The 26,735-nt window shown below is 37.7% G+C and overlaps 1 protein-coding gene across 3 annotated transcripts in view; it reads right to left on the reverse strand.

The window, feature by feature from the left end:
• Nucleotides 1-26,735, reverse strand: part of RALGAPA2 (Ral GTPase activating protein catalytic subunit alpha 2) — a 307,449-nt gene that overhangs the window by 229,690 nt on the left and 51,024 nt on the right. For 2 of the 3 annotated variants that reach the window (XM_012757359.2, XM_012757358.3), the window contains exons 4-10: nucleotides 26,398-26,455; nucleotides 18,336-18,379; nucleotides 15,331-15,508; nucleotides 13,944-14,059; nucleotides 11,546-11,684; nucleotides 9,684-9,880; nucleotides 3,798-4,025 (exon numbers count right to left, since the gene is read on the reverse strand). In XM_012757359.2, coding sequence (XP_012612813.2) covers nucleotides 3,798-4,025; nucleotides 9,684-9,880; nucleotides 11,546-11,684; nucleotides 13,944-14,059; nucleotides 15,331-15,508; nucleotides 18,336-18,379; nucleotides 26,398-26,455 — 960 coding nt within the window. Of the gene's footprint in view, nucleotides 1-3,797; nucleotides 4,026-9,683; nucleotides 9,881-11,545; nucleotides 11,685-13,943; nucleotides 14,060-15,330; nucleotides 15,509-18,335; nucleotides 18,380-18,771; nucleotides 18,867-26,397; nucleotides 26,456-26,735 lie in introns of those variants that run through there. The other variant, XM_076011174.1, reaches the window with a different exon arrangement.

The raw sequence follows: 26,735 nt of genomic DNA on the forward strand, positions 1-26,735 counted from the left end.
CTTCTCTGCTCCATGTTCAGTGACATTATGATGGTGGCTTGAATTGGCCATGGTGGGAATAATTACATTACAGAAGTTGACATATGCTATAAATCAGGGCTTTGCTTTTTGTGTGTGTGAGAGAGCCAGTTTTTCAACATTTATCAAGATACCACTGAGTACAGCTACCAATGTTAACTAGAGACACCGACAATTTGTAACATTGTGCATATTTGTAAGAACTTTTCAATATTAAGGAATTCCCTTAAACATCTGCACACAAGAATTTTGATTTAATGTGGTAAGATTCTAAAACATTAACAAGAATTTAAAGGGAAAATGCATTTGCCTTTTGCTTATTGGTTTTAACGGCTACTTCTATATCAAGATAAGCTGGAAAGAGAGGTATTGCACAGTTAGATGACTATTTAATGCCATAGACAAGGCTACTTCCCAAGGTTACAAAGTTAGTTAGTCATAAATCCAGGTCTTGATCTCAAGTTTCTGAGGATTGTTTTAATACCGCCCTTAAGGTTCATACCATAGGATCCAGTTACAGGCAGAGTTCACTTTAACAAGGGTTCATGCAATATATAAATTTCTATGGACAGGAGTCACATCACATCAAATTCAAGAACAGAGGAGTTTGTGTTATAACAAAACTATAATGTATCAATATATAAAATATGCTGATTTGTATCTCAAGAAAAATTAACAGACAAAAAAAGAGTTTAACAAAATATAATGGTAGCCTACTATAATTTTTTCCCTAAGTTTTATTATAAAAATTTTCATGGACAAAAAAGTGAAAAAAGACTTTTACAGTGAACATGCATATACTCATCACCTTGATTCTAAAATTAGCATTTGTTATATTTGCTTTATCACATATTTATCCATCAACCCACCCCCATCTTCCTTAAATTTATTTTAATTTTTATTTATTTCAACGTTAGCTACAGACATCAGTATACTTCCTCCCTAAACATTTCAGAATGCATATCACTGACTTAGAATCCAAAATTTGTGTATGGTTCTTTATTTACGTAAATTTAGATTGGGTTTAGGATTTAGATTTAATTTAGAATTTTGAGCATACCCTTGCCAGGGGTGGAATGTCAATAATAGTGGCAGACAGAACTATGTGTATGATAAATTAACAATTACGCATAAAGGTAAAACCACATCAATATAGCACTTACCTCTTGTATTAATATAACATTTAAAAGGCTTGCTAAAGATATTTTGTCTGAAATGAGGCATTTTCATCCAAGGGTTTTAAAACATTACTATATAGATCAGAGTCAGCAATCTATGACCCATAGGCCAACTCCAGCCTACCACCTGATTTTTCGTAAACAAAGTTTTATTGGAACATAGCCATGCTTGTTCGTTACATATTGTCTAGGGCTGCTTTCTTGCTGCAACAGCAGAGTTGAATAGCTACAACAAAGATCCATGAAGCCTAACATATTTACTATTTGGCCCTTTGCTGTAAAAATATGCTGACCCCTGCTATAGATCATACGCATGCCAGGATCTTAACTATTTCAACTCAAATTAAATATTTACCAAGCGCTGTTTACAACATGTAAATGAATACGACAACATTAATGTAGGGAATAAGGTAGACTTTAAAATCATGAGCTATTAAGATAAAAAAAGAATGCTTTGGCAACATAATATGTGTGGTATAAATAAGAAAGGAATGATACAAAAGGAGGGAGGCCTCAAGGAGCCCTAAGGAGTAGGCTGCCAACCACAGTCAAAGGAAAGGAGAGAAAGGGAATGAACAAAGCTCCTGCATGACTTGCACAGTGACTGGTCATATGAGGAGAGGGAGCCGGAAAGCCCAGGGGATCTAAAATTAAGATGCAGATGTGCATCTTAAAGGGACCTGTCCCTTTAAGAAGCTGTCAAGTCAGGAGGAGAAGCTAATGTTAGGGAAGAAAATGAGCTAGGCTTTCCCCTTGTTATCATTAAGATAAAAGAGGAGCCGGGCACAGTGGCTCATGTCTGTAAGCCCAGTGAGTCAGGAGGCTGAAGTGGGAGGATCACTTGAGGCCAGGAGTTCGAGGTTAGGTGAGCTAAGATCATGTCACTGCACTCCAGCCTAGATGACAAAGCAAGACCCCAGCCCTAAGGAAAAAAAAAAAGCCACAGGAACATAGATGAGATAGCAGGTGGGCATTTTAAAAGGCATCCAGTGTCAGCTTGTCTACATTGTTTAGTGAAAACCTACAGACTGATGGACTATACCTGGTTTACCTGGTCACTCAGACTAATTTTGGCTATGTGATTAGTGAGGTATAAAAGACCTCTCCATGCCTGTAACCCTAGCACTTTGGGAGGCCAAGATGGGGGGATCACTTAAGGCCAGGAGTTCAAGACCAGCTTGAGCAAGGGAGAGTCCTGAGCCACAGAATCAGAAAAATATTTTAAAAGTAGAATTTTACAGACTAAACAGACATTTTAAGTAAAATCTTTTTATTCATTAAAATGAAAATATGGTAAAACTTCCACACTGCTGTGTATTATGCTTCGATTTTCATTCTTGATTTTTTTTTAATAAAAGTTCCAGAAATGAGAGGGTTAATCATTCACTATCTCAAAAACTTGCCTCGCCATAAAAGTTCTCCATAGTGTATTTGCACCACTCATCAGTGTCAAGGCTCCCTCCTCACCTATAACTGATCTCTGTCACTCAAAGGCCTTACCCTCTTTTGGGGTATACAGGCAAAACAACTATTCCCCCATCATACTCTCCTGCCCACAAACAAGCCATGTTCCCTGTTTTCAAGAGCACCAGGACCCAGATGCATGTGGCAACTAGCTCCACCCCACGCTCCAGAGCTGTAGGGTGGGGTACTCTATAACATCGAGGCTCTGCTTGCCTCTGTCAAAGGGCTACAGCTCAAAACTCCACCACAGCAGCAACTACATATATGCTGGGTGGGATAGTTGTAGTGGACACATGCATTGCAGGATGCATCTATGCATTGCAGGATGATTAACAACCATCCCTGGCTGCTACCCCCTGGATACCTGTAGCACCCCTTCCCCAGTTTGATAACCCAAACTGCCTCCAGACATTGCTCAGTGATCCCTGGGGACAGAATCAGCCCTGGCTGCAAACCTCTGATGTTGCTCACGGCTGCTAATCACAGCCTGGGCTTCTGATCTCTTCTGTTCCTTCCTTTGCTTGCATCTCTTTTCTTCTTCACACTTCTGCTCTTTCCAGCACCTTCTCACCCACCACAGTTTCTACCACAGGTCTGTTATTCCATTGTCTCAGCCTCCACTCCTTTTATTCCACTTGCCACCCACCTTTTTTCTCTCATGCCATAAATACTTCTATCATATGTAAGTATCACATGCCTTTTCAGAGAAAGCACCACTTCTGCAGAAATCTCCAGCTCATCAGAGAGCACCCTGAGGTGCTAGGAACAAGTCCAGTCTCTTCTTTGCTATGTACATCTGTTGCTGGGCATTCAAAAATGCTTTCTTCCCATCTACCTCTGGGTTTAGTTTAGTTTGTTATGGAAACATGAAGCTATTTGTCACATGATTTTGCTCAGATATAGAAGTTTCCCTCTTTGTGTAGAAATTTTTAAAAAACAAAATTTAAAAATCACACCAAAAAAACACAATCAATATCACAACAACCCACATGACAAATTAAAAGTGGAATTAGAAGGATCATTATTATATTTATTCGGTTCTGTAATTTATCACAATTCATTAATAGTATTTCTTGGAGTATTGTGAGTAAAAGAACAACAATCTCATTTATTTCATGAACTGACACACACACTAACCTGGTGAAATACTTCATTCACAAAATTGATGTAACCTCGTGTTGACAAGAGAATCCGCTGCACCATTTCATACACCGTTCGGTGCTCTTCTTCAATGCTACAGAGACTGGAATTGCTGAGTCTTCGGTCGGACAAGGTGCTGCTGTTAGAATGGTTTTTGTCCTGCTCTGTGGGCCCACCACCATCCAACTCAGGCGCCCTCTCTTGCACGACACCACCTCCAACAGACTGGAAGAGAGTCATCATATTTCTCAGCGACCCTTATCCCCAGTCAAGAACACCTAAGACTAATGTCTTGCCTTGTTTTCAAGAACTCTGGTTACCACCAACTTGCACAGGGTAGAGCAAGCTGAAAACTACCAACTGCTTGAAGCACAACATGATCCAGAATCTGTACCTACCAGTTTTCTAATTAAAAACTAATCCCTTCCCAATTCACTTATTTTAAGAGAAAAGCTACTCAAGTATTTCAGGGAGGAATGCTGTGAAATTTTATCCACCTAAAAAGTTTAATTTGCATTTGTAAAAGCACAGGATAAGTTAATGTGCCCATGCATCTGTGTTATTATCACATCAGGGCTCCACACTTCAGCATTTACTCTATGGTCTACAGAGGTTTGAAAATTCAGGGCACTTCTTATGGCAGCAATGTTGGGATGCATCATTTGATTCAAAAGACTAAGTGGCACCTTGATGATGCTGGAATGCCAAGACCATTAAAGGGTATTTAATAAGAATAATCTTGATCTGAGTTTTATCCTCAGAATTTCAGGTCAAACTTAACTAAAATATTTACAAAATTTTAAATACTTAAAAGACTTTAAGAGCACAAAGAAATAAAGTAATTTATGCAATGACTCACAAAGTTTAATTCTGCTCTCATTTCTCCATAGAATTAAAGGTTGCTTTCAAACGTAATATATGTATAATTTTGATTCATCTTTGTAAACTCCATTATTACTTTTAAGTGTCAAAAATATATAGCCCAAATACCACTATAATTTTACCCACTGTGAATATTTTTTATAAGAAGAGATAAGACATGAGTAGTACAAAACTGTAATTTCAGTAACTACCAAGGACAGTTTGAAAACAAAACAGATATCCAATAGTAATCTCTAGGGAAAATTAATGGAAGATTGTATTTATAATAATTTTTCTCTTCATGCCTTAGTTACTAAGCCTGTATGGCTTATCAAAGGCACTGTCACACTGTGAGATGAGCTACCCCGTAGAAATTATTTCATCTTTTTGATGGATCCACAATCTTCCACAGAAAAATAAAATTTTATTGATTTTATTCTTTTTTATCTGAAGCTTTAGTAAAAATGACTCAAAAATAAGATGAATATAATACAGAAAAAAGGGGCTCAGAATAAGTATCCAAAGACTTGCTTCTACACATTCCTAACTATAAGGCAAGCCACTTAACTCACTTGGATTTCATATATATTAAATATTATTTATATATATATTTTTTTAATCTGTAGAGCACAGAGGTTAGATTAGGCCAAATATCTCTTATGGCTTAATAACCTATGCCTTTTTGACTAATATCTCCCATTTTCCCCACATACTAAAAAAGAAAACAACATGTACATATATAGCAAATTAAAGATGATCACAAATTCTTTGATACTCTTTCCACAGAGAGGTGAAGTCTATGTTCTCTCCCTTTGATCTGCATGGACTATGTGACTGCTTTAACCAGTAGAACAGAGAGGAAGGGACCTGTGCCAGCATCAGACCCAGGTCCAAGAGGTTGACAGTTAGCACTTCCCATGTCTTGAAACATTTTGCTCTTGGAGCCCTGAGCAGCTGTGTAAGAAGTCCAACCACCCTGCTAGCAAGACAACATGGAAAGGAGCCCCAGACAAGCCCAGCCTTCCCACTGCCCCCACCAAAGTCACAGGCATGGGAATGAAGTCATTGTGGACCCTACAGACCAATCACCTGTGATCAACTGAATAATGATCTTCCAAAGGCATCCACAACCTAACCCCCCAGAACCTGTAAATGTGGTACCTTATATGGCAAAAGGTACTTAGCAGGTGTGATTAAGTTAAGGATGGTGGGATAGGGAGATTATCCTGGATTATCTAGTTGGTCCCAAATGTAATCAAAGGGTTTTTATGAGAGGGAGGCAGGAGGATCAGAGAACAAAAAGGCAATGTGATGATGGATGCAGAGGGAGAAATAGTGATGTGATACAGGGCTACAGCCACGGCTTGTAGGTGCTTCTAGAAGCTAGACGAAGCAAGAAAACAGGATCCTTCCCTAGAGACTCCAGAAAAAACACCGATCTGCCAATACCACTTTTAGCCAACTGAGACTGATTTTGGATTTCTGACTTCCAGAGCTGTAAGATAACAAATTTGTGTTATTTCAAGCCATGAAGTGTGTGGGAATTTACTACAGTGACAGTAAGAAACTACTATAACTTACTATGAGATACAGTGACAGGCTCTACAATAGCAGTGGCCATTTCTAGGCAAAGCCATCGGCAGAGTATAGAAGCACAGTGGGCACAGATGGCTGTCTGCCCAACATCGACTCCCCCTCCCTACCAGAACCTCGGTGCTCAGTGTGCCTCCTCCCACACACCCAGGTGACTCACAGGAAGCAGACCCCATACAAAGTATATCGGGACTTTCCTGTTTGTGGAAGCCAAGCATGGCACCTCCAGGCCCAATCACATACCCAGCTTTAAGTTAATTAGTGCCTCATTACTGTTCTAGAGGTGAGCATGTAACCTAAGTTGTTCCACTCAGACAAAAGGGAAGGGCTTTATAATTCTGGATTGCCTCTAAAACATGAATAAGGAAAACAGTGCCTACCTGCTGGCAGCCATCTTGCAATCAAGGGGGAAGCTGCAGACAGAACTGTTCAGAGGAAAAAGGGCAGAACAGAGAAAACCACAGAGAAGCAGCAGGAAAGTGTGAGTGAACCATATTCTCAGCCACTCTCCTCATGTGCTTTTTAATAACATTAAAATACTTCTTTTACGTTTACAGCAATTTGAGTTCCACTGCCCTTTTCTGTGAAGATGATGGAATGATCCTCATTGATTCATGAGGTCCAACCCTTAAGACACTAAAAAAGCTAGATAATAAAAGTAGATGACTCATAACTGTGAAGAGTCAACTGAGGAAAAAAATTAGAATTTTGAAGCAGTGCTTAATTTTCTATCCTTTCTACTTCTCATTATCCAGGTGCATTTTTCAAAAATGAGCAATTTATTTTCAATATATACAGGTGATGGTTTTCCAATCTTTTGAAACCAGAGAAGAAAGGTTACATCCTTTCATTGAGACTGTTTATAATTGAGTGACAATCATATAAGATGTAATAGAAAATTTACCTAAGAGTGTGACTGAGTTTCTGACACATAATTTCATACAGATTTTTGTCTACCTGATAATTTTTTAGTTTTTGTCTACCTGATGGGTAATAAAGGTACCTCATCGTGGTTCAGAACTATTAATAGCTGCATTTCCCTGATTGGTGGTGAAATGTGGATCACCGTAGTCCCTCTTCTACAAACTGCCCATTCACCTCCTTTGTCTGGTTTTCAACAGGGTTGTCTTCCCAGCAGTCTGTAGGCACTCTTTAAATAGCAGACATTAACTTTTTTTTTTTTTTTTGAGACACAGTCTCACTGTATATTGCCCAGGCTAGAGTGCTGTGACGTCAGCCTAGCTCACAGCAACCTCAAACTCCTGGGCTCAAGCAATCCTCCTACTTCAGCCTCCCGAGTAGCTGGGACTACAGGCATGTGCCACCATGCCCGGCTAATTTTTTTCTATATGTTTTTAGTTGGCCAATTAATTTCTATTTTTAATAGAGATGGGGTCTAGCTCTTGTTCAGGCTGGTCTCTTGAGCTCAAATGATCCGCCCGCTTCAGCCTCCCAGAGTGCTAGGATTACAGGCGTGAGCCACCACCCTCGGCCAACATTAACTCTTTTAACAGTCAGGATGTTACTTCATAGTCTATTGCTTGGATTTGGCTTTATGTTATCTTCTAACATAAAAATATTTCTCTATGTATTTTAATAAAGTCAAACCTCATTTCTTCTATGACTTTTGGGTTTTATTTCTACTTAAGGTACTCTACCACTTCCCAAATGTATATACTCCCCTAGATTTTCCTTTCTCTCAAATTCATGATTTTGTTTTTATTGTGGACCTTAAATTAATCTGACATTTGCTTATGTGTTTTAAGTGGCAAGGTTCTAACCAATTATGTCAACATCATTTATTTTTTTTTATTTATTTTATTTTATTTTAGCGTATTATGGGGGTACAAGTGTTAAGGTTACGTATATTGCCCACGATTCTTTCTTTTGATCCTGACAGATGTCATCCTTTGAAAGACAGAGAAAGAAATAGAAAGAGAAAGTGGGAGAGAGAAAGGGAGATAGAAGTGCAAGTGTTCTTCCAGCTTCCAGGGTTGCAGGTTTGATTAGATGTTCGACACTAACACCAGTCTCATTCCTTTGAAGTACCCTATATAGTAACCTGTATAGGTTTCTGTCTGGAAACCTATAAAGTGTTCTCTTAATCCCTGAAAGTCAAATGTCTATTAGGTATCTGTTTTGCTAATTTTTCCTGGGACTCAAAGACCCTTTCAGTCTAAAGCATGTCTTTTTTTCAGCTCAGGTAAACTTTTCCTCTTCTTGCTTGTTCAATTACCACTCATTCTTTTCTTCTTCTGTCTGTATAATATTTGCAAGGTAAGTCTGGACCTGTCCTTAGGTCTTGTCTACTACTTTCTGATTTCTGTCTCTTTGTATTTTTACTCAGTGTTGTGGATTTTCTCAGAAAACTAATTTTGTTCTCAACAGTGATCATTACCAATTTCATTTATCTAATATATTTTTAAATTAAGAAGTTTAAAGGGTTTTTTTAAACTTTCAAAAAGTCTTTTGCTGTTCTTACTGTAATTGTAGCTCCCTCAGACTTTTTTGAAACTAAGTTTCTCCTCTAACTCTTCCGTGGAGCCACATGCTCTAGACTTTGGTGTTCCTCCATCAAAGTTTCCTAACAACCTTAAAGCACATGGACCATTTATCTGCCTCCTCAGGTTTGTGTATTTGCCCAGCTCAGGCCTAGGCCATAATTCTGGAACTTCCAGGGCATTATAAGCAAACCTGCAGTAAGTGGATCACACTTCCTGTCCCTGTTCTTGGGAACGAGAAACAAAAAGCACACAAAACCATGACTCCTCAGTGAAGTAGCTCCTCTCGAGATCTCCACAAGTGATAGTGCTCTACCAAATACAAAGTGCCTAAGCAACTCAGCCTGCTGGAAAAGCCCTCATTTGTGTCTGACCAAGGCCAAGCAAGAGCACGCATACCCAGGCCTAGATAAGAAAAGTTCTTTTCCAAGGCCTTGGGGAGAGGTCACCTTCTCTTCTAGAGATCCTAACAAATCTCAACAATCAGCCCAAAATCCTGAGCTGCTGATCTACTTCCCTCCCCTGAGATGCCAGAGATCACTTGGCAGCCTCACGGATCCCGTCCCATGGGCCACCTGCACATTTCCTGAGAGCCTTCCAGGTACCGGGGACAGGCAAAGGCAAGACAAGCCTCTGTTCTCATGCTGAGGTCGCTTGTACTGGAGTGAAGGAGTGAGCATGAAGGAGAGTCAGGAGTGTGCACACAACAGCTGTCTTCTCAGAGTGGCTTCCCTGCCCCTGAGACTGCCTCATCATGGCAACTCCAAGAGCGCACAGCAAGCACTTCTAACTTGCAGCTCCCTCTGAACCCTCAGCATCACAGAGTGGGCAAATAAAATGATTCCTTATAACCAACAACCTGTAAGAACCAATAACTCTAATAATCAATACTTTGTATTAAGAGATAAAAAGATGAAGAATGGCATACCTGGATGATTTTAGGCAATACGTCAACTCCATTTTTAGTGTTTTGTGTTGTAGTTAGTTTCTTTTCCAAAAAGAAAGTTACAATCCACTTAATAAAAACAACACGAGCTGCCATGTAGGGAATTTTTGTACTGTAAATGTTTTCATTGTCTCGAACTGTAGTAATGTACACTGGCTTTGGTCTCAAATGAGGGATGTCTAGTAAAAAAGAGAACACATGACTGATTAGGTTAGAGAAACTTAGCATTAAGTAACCCCTACCAAATGTTTCTGTTTCCAATTAAATAAACATATATTTGCTGTTTGAGGAGCAACTAAAAATGAAGAACCATAAATTATTAAAAATGGCATCTTTTGGTGCACTCATTTCTGATTCTGCCTTTGAATCTGACCAAGAAGGGGTGGTGCTTGTTATTGTTTACATATGGCTATGGTATACAGCTATAGAAAAACAAAGCTAACAACTCTTTTTAACAATTTTGAGAAATTAGATGAGACTATGACAGTGAAAATCTTTTCACATAGATTCTACCTAATTTAATCTTATTCTAAGGCTAGAACAAATGTAAAAGCATATTTGAACATTTTAAAAATCATTTTAGATATTTTAATATCCAACACTGCACTGATTAAACCCACTGAACTTTAGTTTTACGACCTTTTCCTTTTAGATGAATCCAAGGAAACAGAATCAATATAATCTACTCTATATTTAAATGAATTCAGAAAGTCACATTTTATCTTTGATATATCAAATGCCACCTTTCCCAAAGAATTAATAAGAGGTTCATTTTGCATTCTTTAAATTCCATAATCAATATGAAAATTATATTATATTGTATTTGAGACACTACTTGCCACAAATCTAACTCTTTATCTCAGATAAGTTTTGTATATCTGGAAGGCCTGCATGAGGTAGAAAAATTCTCAACAATTAACTTCTAATCTAGGGATATTAAAAATACACCATGTTTTTTACAATGAATATAGACTACATATAAAATCAGAAACAAAATTTTGAAAAAATACCCACATATATATAGCTAAGAAAATACACATCCCAATACCCCTAACAGTCAGTACTTCTACATCTTTCAAAATGCACCAAGCTTCAGCAGACCCCTTGTGTGAATGTAGACAAATGAATTAGTTTGTTATGTTCCCCAGAAAATGTCCCTTGTAACCTTTCTTCTCCAGCACTGTTCTTGATTATTTATTTGAACTCATTTCACCTGTTTTAAATAACAGAGAGAGGAAGATTTCCCCCCCACCTTCACCACTCTAAGGAACGCTTATGTCCTATGAGTCCTCATTTCTTCTAGAAGTAAAACTTTAGGAACTACATTAGAAATTCCTTTATGTTTCCTAGCCCTCTGGGCTTACTGTCCGTAGCCTGTCCAATGACCCAAAAATCTGCCCTCCATAAGCAACTGTCAGTGTATCAGCTGGATGCAAGGTCCAGCATAAAAGAAAGGGCATGCTACGGGCACCTGTGTGCCCTAGGCTGTGCTGCCCAGTCACTGAGCAAGGTCTAGGGTCACAAGACCCACCACCCACAAGTGAAGACTTCAGGAAATGCAGGCTTTTTACATTAAAAATGATCAATATAATTTCATCAAAAGTATCATGATACATCTCAAATTATTTCTGAGTGTAGGGGCCACAATTCTCCCTTATTGCTGTGAGTTGTGGTACATCTTGGTTGGTACAAATAACTAAAAAACCTTACCAGGAAACTTTAAACCTCTTATAGTAAAGTTACCATTCAATAATGAGGATAAAGTAACTATCAAAGGTCACTCTGGAAGAGACTGTACAGCTTTCCTGTGGATGTCCTCTATACACAGCTCAAACAGTACTTACCAAGCACAGGTTTGTAGATGTTTGTTAACTTAGTAAATGATGGAAATAAATGAGGAAGATAATATTTCCGAAACAATGTGAAAAGAAATTTAAAACCGGTATCTCGATTCTCCTTATTCTTCCACTCCAAGCTCGCAGCCTTTGGATAACATGTGGAAAAGAACATAATGTATATTTACATTTCAAATTAACATACACTAAACTAAAATGATGTTATGTTATTAAAATTCCTACCCTAAATTTTAAAATGTGACAAATAATATTGACAGTCATGTAATGAAATATCTTAACAAAGCTCAAAAGATGACAGAAATGAATACTTCAAAATAGTAGCTGTTAAAAACAGCATTTTTACTGAGTTTTTTAAAATCACCCAATGATATATCTTTTCAAACTTGCTCTACTATTTCATGCCCATATTTTTTCTATATGTCCTTTGTAATGATCTATCATTATGTGTGCCTTCAAAACATTTAGTTGGAAATAATTAGGTGTTTGTTTTTTTTTTTTTCTAAACTCAAAAAAGGCCATTTATAATAAACAGGAGTTAAAGAAACAATCCCTTCTCAAGGATTTCATCCAATGTTACCTACATGCAAAATCAATATCAAAAGGCAAAAGCTCTGGAATCTTGGAAAATGTATTCTCCTTATTAAAAACAATTCACAGGCTAAAATAACCAGGCCTAGTAGCCCAGCTATGGATTGTGTTTAAAGCTTTCATAGTGTTGAGATAATAGTCTCTCCCTCAAAAACCCGTCACAGTGTTTGCATGGTAGAACACTCTAAAATGAGGACAGCCCAGTTACTCCCACATTTCTTAGGGAAACATGGTACAGAGAGGGATCTTAGAGAAGACTTGTCAGTGGTTCTTAAAACTTATTAGACCACAGAGCTCTCTAAAGCAGAGCTTCCCAACTTCCTTCATGACATGCCCACTTAGAAAATGATAATATTTGTTCATCACCTCAGGTAAAAAGATGGGGTGATTTGGTTGCCCCAAGGACAGAGGGGCTGAGTGTCCATAACCTGTCAGAAGTTCTGCTCTCAGAACTCAACCCAATAGACAGGAGGGAAAGCAGGAGGGAGGTACAGACACACACATTAACTCTGCACACACTTTGGGGGTTCGAGGTCTGCATACAAACCTCTACCCTGCATCAACACCATCTCTCCCTAAGGGTGGTCCCTGGGGTTACATGACTTATCCGAGGTGACACAACTCATTAGTGACACATCCAGAATGAGAACCGAAGGCCCCCAGCACATCCAAGTTCTAAATACTCTGTTGATTTCCCAAAACAAAGGGAATCTCCAACCACTTCTGTACAAGTGGCATTTGAGGTGCATACAGAACAGACAATCAGAATTCAAATGTGGAGTTTCCAGAAGATTGTCCCAGTTGGGCTTTCAGGATTTTGAAGTCCTTGTGTTTCTGGTGCTGGCCAAAGGAAACAGAGGAAGAAAGGGGACAAATTTGCCCAGCAAGACTGAGTAGTGAGAAAGGACAGCCAAATACTGACTCTTGAAGGACAGCAGAGAAAAAAACAGTTCCCTAAAGAAAACTGGAAGGAGTAAAAGAACGGGAGGAGAAAAACCAGAAGAAAACATCATGAGAAGAGAGAATCTTATGAAGGAGGGATACCCACTGTCTATTAACCTCAAAGAATGAGAACAAAAACTGAAGAGTGCCTGCCCTCCCTCTGGACTGGCCATCAGAACGCCTCTGTCGTCCAGGGCCTGCAATTTCAGCAGAGGCAGGGCAGAAGACAGGTAATACTTCAACAACTTGGTTGTGAAGGTGAAGACAGACTGGACTGTACCCAGGAGGAACTCAGGAACAACAGAAGTGTTCACAGAGAAAAAAGAATTAGTAGGTTTTATTCTAACCAAATTAATGGTCAGAAATATAGACCAAGAGACACGTATCACCTATTAAAATCATAAACTAATGATTTCAGGTCTGTATGTAGTTGGCAAACATAAGATAAAGGAATATATGACATAAAGTAGGCCTGTGCTGGCAGCACGATGAGATCATTACATATGCTTTCCTTCAGATCTCCTGGTCTGCTCTGCCTGGTTCTGGTCTACCCGTTCAGCCTCTGGGCCTGCCTCCTCCTCCATCCTGTCTCGCAAGCATGGCGATCAGGGGTAGGGAAGGGATGAAGAGGAAAAAACACTTTAAACATGAGCACACGAAATAGTATGTATGCCTGATCTTGCTGAATAGACCTAGCAATGGCACATACTCTTTGTTGAGTAAACTATCACATAACATCACCTCAAAGAAAATGCAAAAAGAAAAAATATGGACACACAAGAGAGGAAACAGGCAGTATTTTCTCTTTCCTACTGAGATAAGCCCATCACTGAAATATTTACGATTTTTCCCTGACCTGAATAACCATATACTTCAAAAGTATTTGAAGAAAAAAGCAGGTTTGGTCCTCAGCAATCTTCTCCCCCGATATGGCTGGCAAGAGTGGAGTAATTTCTTCTGGATAAACCTTTGCTGCAGGATAGAAAATAATGAGAGCTCATTCACCAAAGTTAAATTTTAAATAGGGTTTAAGATGATTAAAAATGGTATCTATTAAAATACATCCATCCACCAGAACTGCTCACACTGAACTCCAAGCCAGTATGCATAAAGGGCCTGAAAATGCAGTACGGATGCCCAAGAAGCCATCTCTCCCACTGGACCGTTCTTTCCATTTCAAATTCTACTTTGGTCAGCCCAGGATCAAATGCCAGTCATTGGGCAATAAAACAATACACAGTAACAAATCAATGACCCTAACAAGAGCGTTTCTTGAAAACTCACAGGACACCAATGGCCACCATTAATAGTACCAGGAGGCTACTACTATCCTTCCATAAATGCTGCATGAAAATACACAGCTGGCAAAATAAGATCCTGGGTGAGCAGATGAATGTCCACGTATGAACAATAGTGACAAGAACAACAGACAGTAGTTTTAGGTGGCAAATTTAAATCTCATTAATAGCCACAAAAGCACTCCAGACTTACCATGTGTCTGCACTTCCTGATATTGCCAACATCTGCCCCCTCCCTTCTATTCCCGTTTCCATCACTTCAGTAAATTTCTCCTGTCATCATTTCATATAAAATAGGCTCCCACACTTGCACTCGAATGTTTACAGCAGCACAGTTCACAATCGCAAAGGTGTGGAAACAACCCAGGTGCCCATCAATACATGAGTGGATTAATAAAATGTGGTATATGTACACCATGGAGTACTACTCAGCTTTAAGAAACAATGGTGATATAGCACCTCTTGTATTTTCCTGGATAGAGCTAGAACCCATTCTACTAAGTGAAGTATCTCAAGAATGGAAAAACAAGCACCACATGTACTCACCAGCTAATTGGTATTAAAGGATCAACACCTAAGTGGACATATAGGAATAACATTTATTGGGTGTCGGGCAGGTGGGAAGGGGGAAAGACGGGATGGGTATATACAAACATAATGAGTGAGATATGCAACATCTGGGGGATGGTCACGCTTAAAGCTCTGACTCGAGGGCATGGGCAATATACATAACCTTAACATTTGTACCCCCATAAGATGCTGAAATAGGAAAAAAAATAGGCTCCCAGTCTTTTGATTCTGATGTTAGTAATATGAATATGAAATAATTCCTCTTCAGAACCCATCTATATCAGGATTTCTTGTCAAGAAAATGACTCCTCAAGGTACTCCTCAATGTAAGTTCAAGAGTAATTTCAGCAAGTAAGATCTGCTAACGTCACTCACCATCAGCTACACTAGGGCTAGGATTGATGAGCGTCTCCAGCGTGCAGGGCCCCCTGGACGACATGACCGCTGGGAAACCAGGCACGAGGCAAGCAAAAATCAGCACCTGCTCTTCTGCACAGTTTGTCTGAAGTGCTTGAAGCCACAAAAGAAACAGCCTGATTCCTTCACATCTTATCTGAAAACAAAGTTAAAAGTAATGAAAATGAAACACATGTATTTATAGAAATGCACTGCAATGTAGCATCAGTCCTGAGAAAGAAAAACTAGAAGTTAAAGGTGTCAAGGCCAGGCGCGGTGGCTCACGCCTGTAATCCTAGCACTCTGGGAGGCCAAGGCGGGAGGATCGTTTGAGCTCAGGAGTTCAAGACCAGCCTGAGCAAAAGCAAGACCTCGTCTCTACTAAAAATAGAAAGCAGTTAGCTGTACAACTAAAAATACATAGAAAAAATTAGCTGGGCATGGTGGCACATGCCTGTAGTCCCAGCTACTGGGGAAGCTGAGGCAGAAGGATTGCTTGAGCCCAGGAGTTTGAGGTTGCTGTGAGCTAGGCTGAAGACACGGCACTCTAGCCTGGGCAACAGGGTGAGACTCTGTCTCAAAAAAAACAAAAAAACAAAAAAAAACTAGAAGTTAAAGGTATCTTTAAAGTACTTCACCAAGTTCTTCACTTAGTGACAAGTAAGCAAGGATGCTACAATATAGGACAAGGGTTAAGAGCTTAGGTTCTGGAGCCAGAATGTCTGCGTTCAAATGCAGGCTCTGCCACTTTCTAGCTGTGACCTGTGGAGACCACTTCTCCACGCCTTAGTCTCCCCATCTGTAAAATAGGGACGACAAAAGTGTTTACCACAAAGGATTGTTGTAAGGATTAAGTGAGCTAATGTATAAAGTACACATAACAGTTCCTGGCTCACATTAAGCACTATGTAAATATTCTCTATCAATAGTATTTCCTTCTGTAAAGCAACAGTGCCCATATCATCAACACTAGATCATCCAGGAAAACAATGCCAAAGACAGTCTCCCTCCCAATGTATGTACTGTATGCACATGCTTATGATCTTCTTGAAAATCAGAACACTTGGTGCTAAATAAGACCTTGAAGGCCTGGCTCAGTGAGACAGGGCAGCTCTCCAGCTTTCCTGACTTATGTCCCTAACTCCAGTGGTTCCCAACCTTTATGGCACCAGGGACCATTTTCATGGAAGACAATTTTTCCACAAAGTAGGGAGAGGGAGGATGAGGGGATGGTTTCGGGATGATTCAAACGCATTACATTTATTGTGCACTTTGTTTCTATTATTATTACCTTGTAATATATAATGGAATAATTATATAATTCACCAGAGGTTGGGCACCCCTGCCTACTATATTCTAATACCTTTGCCATGCTCTGAATGGTCAGCATCACCTGGTTGAAAACATCAACATAGGTAGATGTGCCCTTTTTCCTCCTCTACACTTACTTCCAAATTTGTCCTGTTCCTAGAATTCGAAAACACACATCCCTCCATTTTTGTACTCTGTCCTAGACAGCTGAAAGATGATGTCAATAAAAGAAGCTAAATAAGCAAAAGAGATTGGAAAAAAAGTCAGACACAGCTGAAAGATGTTGTGAACTCCAAATGTGGGCAACTGGAGTGACTGTCTGATCTCCTTTCCCTTAACCTAAAGTGGTGCTCATGCCCCCAGAGCAAGAGGATTGCAAGCTAAACACAAGGCTCTGGCAGAAAATCAAAAGGAAAAAAGACCCACTCCACCCTGCAAAAATTACATACTTGGCTTTGCTGAATCCCAGCAGAAGTCAAACTACATCAAGACAGACACCCTAGCTGGCAACAGTCCTATCCCATTAATGAAGTAGACTCACACCATACTTCCAGACATGCTCCGGGATTCCACCACGGCTCTGCACAAACCTCCATGTCCATGCACACCTGTCCTCCTCTCCCCAAGCAGGTAGAATGAGTGGTAATACAATACTAATCAGCCACCATCAGACAAAAAAAATGATACAACTCTACGTATAACTAATAAGATTATATTTAACAAGAGGAAACTTTCTATGAAATTCTATAACAAGTCTCCAATTGTTTATGCTGACTGTAATTAAGAGAACTAAATACACATAAGGCTAATACAAACATAAAATAACAACCTGATAGGTTTTAATTATAACATTATTATAAGAGGGACAAAATATGGACTCTCGATGAGGCTATGAATAGCTCGCTTCTTTTTTTCAACATGTAAGAGATAGTCAACATATCAAGTTTTAAGCGGCTGTGATTGTTTAAACTGATAGAAAACAAAAAATATATTAGTTTATTAAAAGCATTCACACAACTTAATTGGCTACAAGTGAATTATCTTCCATAAAATATTTACCCCAGGCTGGTTTTCTCTGCCACTAACGTTTTAGGGTCATATTATCTCTGCATCAAGTAATATATGTCACTATAAAGGTATATTCATTTTTAAATAAGCCAATTTTAACCTAAAGTACAAGATCAATCTGCAGCAAATAGATGTTCAAGAGGGAGGCCCTGCTGTTATTTTCTCCTATAGAGTAGTTCTCAAAATTGGTAAAATTAATTCAGAGACAACTATAATTTTAACAACCAGATTACTGAGGTGAACAGAACCAGGTATGTTAGCTCTGAAGCTTAGAGGAAATGCCTTTCCTTTTACTGATGATAAAACTGGAGCAGTTAGTGCCTTTCCCATGGTTTCTAGCTGTACCTAGCAGAATCAGAATTAGAACTCAGAACTCCAAAGTCCGAAACCCAAGTCACTTTCCCTAATGCCATTAAAAACATCTTTCACAGTAAGTTGTGATAGAAGAAAACCCTAACAATATTTATCATATAATTTATCAATTAAAAAATAAAAACTAAGTCACATGGTTTCTAAAGATCTCTTTTTTCAAAATGGCCTAACATCGTTACTTTGTGGCATTAATAAAATTAAGAGTAATTAAAAATGACATTACACATAAATACCTTAACAGAATTTCCAGTGTGTAGAAGCTTCTTTAAAGTTGAGCCTGAAAGTTTAAAACAATGAATTAGAAATAGTGCATATGAATGCATATTTAAGATACATTTTGAAAATATCAGTTTTAGAAAGACAAAAAATATACCTATGACAAAAGGTATAACTTTTAAAAAAACAAAAGGAAGAAGGCTGACCTTCAGAAGCAAAGCAATGTCACAGAGGGAAAGATGTTTGTAAGATAAAAGTACTTTCAGTATGTACCTCTTCAAAATTCTTTTAAAACAGTCACAATGATTGATATTAAGGTAACCCAAATGCCCACAGTGGATTATGTGCAAATATCTCTTGTCATGCATAAAATGAATGATTTTGTTTAAATCTCTAAAGGTAAAAATGATGTAAGATGACGGCTCACAAAACATTTTTACAAGAACATTTTACAAATATTCAGGATGGCATGTTTCTCTCCTGGCAGTGACGACCACATTTATGGGGCTTGGTCCATCAATAAATCCTCTAGCAGAGCGCTTTGGTCACTGTCAAGGAGACAAAATCAAGATTTACTCAGAACTACACCAGTCAACTACAAAAACTTTGGTGCTGCAGCCCACTGTAATGAGAAATGTCTCTCTTAGGAGGATGGAAACATGTTAGCAAGTATTCTATAAATGAGTTCATGCTCTCAGGATGGTGATGGCCTGGCAACCCCAACAAAATATTATATGTAGCCTCTAAAATGGGATCTTAACCCCCAAAAAGGAGATGACCTTTTAAAATATATTAGAAGTCTTAAGGCAAGAGAACTTTTCTCTCAATCAAATTACATATCTTTTAAGAAAAAAATTCATTAGATTCCCTGATGGAAAGTTTTGTGCAATATTTTAAAATCAGATATAAAATCATATTTACTCCACCAATGAATTTCAAAGAGCTATTCCACCAAGAAATTGAGCCAGTGTTTCAATGATACAAGCCATATCTATGTGGATACACATATGACAGCTAAATGCATACTCCTTAGAAATTCATTAGCCAGAACAAAATCACTGGCAATCTGAAGGAACCTTCTACTGTTTATAATACCTAACACAAGAGATCAGTGGAAATTCATTATCATGACTTGGACTGGGTTACAGCACTTAAATCACTAATGGTTTCTGATTGAGTGAAAGAAGTTCAAGTGCCTCCCTCACCCACCCACCCACCCACCCCACTTGCACCCTCACCCCCAGCCACACATACCTCTCCCTTCACCAAACCATACCCAGTAATTTTTTGGTCTAGAGTCAGCATTTGCTAGGCTGGGCTCTCTCTCACAGCTAAGGTTCCAGTGGCTGTGACCATGGGACTTTTTCTATCCTTCCTCAACCTGGATCCTTGTACCTTGCCCCCATATTTATACATTCTTAAACCAAGTTTGTTCTGTCTCAGTTTAACATTTGTTTCATTACACCTTATGAGGACCTCATGATGGTTGGCAGAGCCAACAGACGTTGGACAATGGATAAAGTCTGCACAGACAGTACTCTTCCCAACCATTTGGCTAATGCATCATCCTGCAACACACTCTCCAAAATACTTTCTCTGGATCATTGTGTATGACCACTGGTGATTGCTAGTCCTTCCCCTTTTGGGGAATGGTCCAATGTGTTTTTTTTAAGCTATTTTGTCTACCCATAGATGACTATATCCACTTTTCCCTACACAGAGAGGAGAAAAATATATAGAGAAAGGACAGACTTTACAAGAGACATATACAGATGATCTATATTAGTCAACAGTCCCCAACTTTTTAAAATTGGTAATTTGTTACAGCAGCAATAGAAAATTAATACACATGGCTGGGCATGGTGGCTCATGCCTGTAATCCTAGCACTCTGGGAGGCTGAGCCGGGAGGATCACTCAAGGTCAGGAGTTTGAAACCAGCCTGAGCAAGAGTGAGACCCCATCTCTACTATAAACAGAAAGAAACTAATCGGCCAACTAATATATATATATAGAAAAAATTAGCCAGGCATGGTGGCGCATGCCTGTAATCCCAGCTACTTTGGGAGGCTGAGGCAGGAGTATTGCTTGAGCCCAGGAGTTTGAGGTTGCTGTGAACTAGGCTGACACCACGGCACTCACTCTAGCCTGGGCAACAAAGTGAGACTCTGTCTCAAAAACAAAAAAAGAAAAGAAAAAAGAAAGAAAATTAATACACATATATTAGATCTATTCCATCCTTTATTCAAAAACTCTTTTATACATATGAAGCAGTAATAGCTAGACTGCTAGGGTTCAAATCTAATTTCTGTGCTCACTGACTGTGTGTAAAGTACGTCACTTATTTATCCTCACTATGCCTGAGTTTTCTCATCTGTAAAATGGGATCACAACAGTGCCTATCACAGACAATTGTTAGTGAGGTTTAAATAAATTAATATATATAAATGTTTAGAACAGTGTCTGCTACATGGTAAGTTTTAATACATCATGTATGAGGCACTGTTATTCTCTAAGGGCATCAACTATTCTCTAAGGGCATCAGTTATTCTCTAAGGAACTCTTTTTAATAAGAACAACATTAGAAAGAAAAATTTGTGCAGTGGGAGCACACAGCAGAGGATTTCAACACACATACTGATGATAAGGACCTGAGAGCCTTGCTCGTCCTCTTTAGGTATTTTTAAAGAAATATCACAAAGATTTTTCTATTCTAACTTAAAATGATCAAATCCTTTCTCATTTTAATTTTTAAGTGTCTGTATATATATATATACACATACATATATATCATGACTGTTTGGATTTTTAAACTGTTCATCCAAACTATGATTATACCCACCCTCATCTCTTTTATGTGCCTCAACTCTACAGGTTGCCACTTTACTGACTCATGTGAATGAATGAGTAAATAAAATCTAATTAGTTGAGTAAATTCTATGAATTTCTAACTTCTATTGGCTAATTTTTACTATATTTTAACCATAAATATCTTCTAAATGTATGTCTTATTACTTTTGAAGAGGAAATATAAGTACCAGGGCTGGGACTAGAGAGAGAAACATGAGGGGATCTGAACAAAATTTAAGGAGCACTAAAAAAACTGAGTAATCAAGATAAATAATATTTTAATATAATAGTTTTTAAAAATAAAGATTAATGCAAAAGAGTCTCTGATGAACAATGTTAAAATTTTAAATACTAGTGTTGTGCTGAACCATACTGGAACCTGAGGTAAAAGGAAAAGTGTGTACATACTCCTATATATTTTTAATATATTTTTAATGGTTAATTTTTTCCAGAACATTAATATAGTTGAAAAAAATACTGAAAAATTTAAAATCAGATATATTAAAATTCACAGCATTAGTTTAAATATTTTATTTATAACAAAAAATGTATTATAATTTTATTTTCCTGGGTTTAATGGAAGCAAATTCATCAATAATATTTTCAAAATCTACTTCTTTGCTTTTCATTTTTAATTGTGATAACTGCCACATCTGACAAGTTCTCTTTGACCATTTTTAAAGTGACAATTTTTAAAGGATCTTTTAAAGATATTAAAGATATTTCTAATCTAATTTTAATATTATAAAATATGTTCTTATTTAATTTAAATTTTTAAAAACTCCTTCTCAATATCATGCCTCAAACCAAATAACACACAATGCAATATACCACCAGGTGAGGGGCGAAAATGTAGAGAAACTTCCTCTGGCTGCAGTAGGGACAGCCTGCTGGGAATGGCCAGTGAAACGGGAACACTGAACTTTCTGTCTCTACAAGATCCACACTAAGCACAAGGAAATTAATAAAAATGAGCTCAAAATGGATCAAGGACCTAAATGTTAAACATACAACTATAGAACTGCTAGACGAAAACATATAAGATCTTTATAACTTTGGGTTAGGCAAAGATTCCTTATATGTGACACCAAAAAGCACAATCTATAAAAGAAAAAAAACGATAAATTAGATTTCTTCAAAATTACAAACCTCAACTCTTCAAAAGACACTATTAAGGCAATGAAAAGACAAGCCAGAAATGGGGAGAAAATATTTCCAAGGCATATATCTAAAAAGGACTTGTATCCAGAATAAGGAAAGAACTCTCAAAATTCAATGTTAAGAAAACAAACAACCCAATTTTAAAATGACAAATAGATTTGAACATATGCTTCACCAAAGAAGACATACAATGGCAAATTCATGAAAAGATGCTCATTATCATCAGTCAATGAGATGTCACTACCACTAAAATAAAAAGACCGACCATATAGAGTGTAAAAGAGAATGTGGAGTAAGTGGCATTCTCACACTGCTGGTGGGAACATAAAATGGTATGACCACTTTGGAAAACAGTCTAGCAGTTAAACATACACCTTATATGATTCGGGCATTCTATTTCCAAGAGATAGGAAACTATATGTCCCCACAAAGACTTGTACACAAATGTTTATAGTAGCTTTATTTGAAACAGCCAAATATTTGAAACAACCCAAATGGCTATCAATAAGTGAACAGATAAACAAATTATGGTATATGCATGCAATGGAATGTGGTACTACCCAGAAATAAAAAGGAATGAACTATTAATACATGAGACAACACACATGAATCTCAAAATCATTATGCCAAGAAGCCAACCAAAAATAACATATACTGCATGACTCTATTTTTATAGAGTCATGTAAAAATGCAAGCTAGAAAATGCAAGCTAGTCTACAGTGACAGAAGGGCAGATCACTTTGGGGACTTGGGAGTGAGGTGAGGAAGGGTGGGAGAAAGGGATTACCAAGGGGGTTAATAAGGAAACTTTTGGGGGTGATATCCATGTTTATTATCTTGATGGTAGTAACTACAGATATATAACTACTTCAAAGCTTATAAAAATGCATATTTCAAATATATACAGTTTATTGTACATCAATTATACCCCCAATGAAACTGTTATTTAAAATTGAGAACAGGCACAGCACTATCCACTGAATAAGGTAAGAAACTTGCCTTCTAGAGACTCATTAGCAGTAAACATTCTTAAAAGAAATACAAATGTAACTTTTAGGTCCTGAGTTGATTACACATGGGCACATGAAGGGGTGTAACAGACTGGCCTTGTACCAAATATCCCTGGTTTGTGCCACTCTTTCTCATCTCCTCACTCCCTGTCAGTTCTCATTATTGCCAGAGATAAGGCAACAAGGAGCTACCTTTATCCACCAGATTCACTGGCCTAAAAATGACTTTGGGAAATATTCAACAAACAACTTTTTTACTTATAATCATAATGGAAGCTTATAAATAGTGGAGTCATAGATTAGCATACATCACAGAAGTCATGACTGTCGGGTCAACTACTCCCCTGATATTCTCTTATTCTCCAAACATCACTTGAAAAAGTACCTCCAGAATGCTTAGAATTAATGAACCTGTGTTCATTTCACATTGAAAAACTTAGGCTCAAATGTTTCCTCATTCACTGATTTAATGCAAGGAGTCAACCATTAAAAAACAAAACAATGTGAAACTACAGACTATATTTCTTTCCTCTAAAACAGCTTTAAGGGAAACAGAAATGTCTGTTTGCCACAAACAAAACAAAAAACAGACTTCACCTAGCTCTCTGGGAGGCCGAGGCGGGCGGATTGCTCGAGGTCGGGAGTTCAAAACCAGCCTGAGCAAGAGCGAGACCCCGTCTCTACTATAAATAGAAAGAAACTAATTGGCCAACTAATATATATAGAAAAAATTAGCCGGGCATGGTGGCGCATGCCTGTAGTCCCAGCTACTTGGGAGGCTGAGACAGAAGGATCGCTTGAGCCCAGGAGTCTGAGGTTGCTGTGAGCTAGGCTGACGCCACGGCACTCACTCTAGCCTAGGCAACAAAGTGAGACTCTGTCTCAAAAAAAAAAAAAAAAAAAACAGACTTCAAGCATTGTTGATATTTCAAACTAAAGATCACTGTAAAAGAGATGTGGACCTGTATAAATGCCAATTTCTACCCGATTTGATTAATGATATAAAAATATATGTATCTGAAAAGAGCCTGTGTGACTCAAGCATTAAGTATATAAGCAGCAATAATAAACAAGGATGATATTATATTCTAATGATCATACTTCGGCGTTCTGAAATATGGCTTATTCTGACCACTTTATAGCAACAGCTTGTTCTAGATGGCAGATAAACAACACATACTGCTATTATGATGGCCCAGGAGACCTAGTACTTGGCAATCCCAATTGAGGAGTCTGAGGCCTCCAGTCATTTTTCTTGATAAGATGCTACCAAACTGGGTAAAAAACTACTCGGACCAGCAATTTTAACCAGTTTATGTGGTATTAGGCAGAATTAAAGTAATACCACACACTGCCTACTAGATTCATAAAGTTTCACAACACAAAAGCAAATTAATTTTCACACATAGTTCTAATAAGTTTATTCATGCTGAGAAGGGCCTACTAATCTTCAGACATTCTAAAGTGCTATCTGAAGAAAATGAGTATAGTTTTCATACAAATGATATAAACAAAATTGAAGAAGGATTATATCTAGCACAGATAAAAAATACTGCATGCAGTTATGTCTCATTGTCATCCATTCCTACTATTCGATGGAGCATCACAAATCCCCATGATGTCTCTTTAGATTATACTTTGCATTTAAATTTTTTATTTTTACTTTAATTTAAATACATAAGCTCAAAGCCTCAATTAAGCAGAAATACTATGGACAACTCTCTAAAATTTAAAGGAAAACTTTCTCTGTGCATTTGCAAGATTTAAAGATCAAGGTCCCATCTTAAAGTAATGATTTATTCATTCAGTGCAATATATGTATTTACTATGTATGCTTGCTTTTAAATTTATAACATACAACTTCAATAATTCAGTTTTTATGAGAGTCAGTTACATTTTTCACATAAATAATCCTAAATTAAATTTAGGATTCGGAATTTTGGAGTATCCACTCAGTGTCCACCCATATTCTTTTGGGTTCCACGACTTTGTACATAACCATCTCCCACCAAGAAAGCCCTTTCCACATTTTCCACACTTCACCTGTTCATCTTTCAAGGCTCAGATCAGTTACCTCTCTTGAAACCTTCCTCAATTCCTCTGCATAGAGTTAATCAACTTTTCTTCTTTGCTACCCTCATTCTTTCATAGCGACAATTACGCTGCAATTATTTTTCTCATCTATCCCTGACTAGGCAAGAGGCCTACCTAATACAAGGATGGTGAGATATCTTTGTTTCTGTCCCAAAAGTTTGTACACAAATGTCTCTTCCTCAATAAATACCTGAATGAACAAATGATCAAATAGAGTTAGATTCCATTATCAGGTCATTCTCTCCTCAAATATGATTTGCTAAGTAAGAAAAAAATAAGTAAAAATAAATAAAATTTTTAAAAAGAAAAACCATAGGAAATGCCAGGCTCTTGAATGGCAAAGGATTAAAGTAGACACTCTTTACAAAATGCAGGATTCACAGTTGATATCACAGAATTACTCCACGTGTGCTGTGCATATTAAACTGTCACGAGACACTGTTAGATGTTAAGAGCTGGACAGAAAGGACAGCCATGGTAACTTGCTTTATTTCAAGTTTCCCCTCACTGCCACATCCTAAAGCATTCTAGGAGAATAATTTTGAGTCAACGACAGCCCTGAAGAACAAGATTGTTTTGTAAGAAAAATGTAAAATTATTTAAGAAAAATACTCTAGATTCGTGTTTTTCAAACTTCACATACAAAGGAATCTCCTAGCGTTCTAGTTAAAAATACAGACTACTGTGATTCAGCAGGTCTGGTTGGAACCCAAGATTCTGCATCCCTAACAATTTCCTGGGTGAGGCTGATAGTGCTGGTCTATGAACCACACTGCAAGTAGCATGTTTAGAGATACATATATTTTCTTCCAAACTCCAAGTTGGGCTTCTCTTCATTTTAATCACCATATCCTTAGTAATAGTCCCTGCTATAAGCTATCTTAATGGTGTTAATTATATAAAACATTACTGAAAATTCAACTGGAAGAATTCTGTATTACTAAAAAATTTTTAAATTGTTCTTACCTATACTCTGGTAATGCCATCGAAAGAAAATTCGTTCAGGTAGAAATTGCAGTATTTTCTATAAAACAACAACAAAAAAATACAATATAAACAAAATAAATAACAAATGAAATCACACATTTTCATGAGAGGCCCATATTACTTGCTATATATAAGTCTCGGAAAAGGAAAAGAAAACTATTTATAATAATATAAACACTGCACTTTATGCTATATTCCTATAAGATAGTGTCTTTTACTTGCCCCAGGCAAGCTTCCTTCCCTGAATGTTTTAAAGAGATGACTGTCCCAAGTTTAATTCTCTCCAGAAGAAAAGAAAAAAAAACCTAAAATGATAA

This window comes from Microcebus murinus, chromosome 16 (assembly GCF_040939455.1).
Source record: "Microcebus murinus isolate Inina chromosome 16, M.murinus_Inina_mat1.0, whole genome shotgun sequence".
NCBI lineage: Eukaryota > Metazoa > Chordata > Mammalia > Primates > Cheirogaleidae > Microcebus > Microcebus murinus.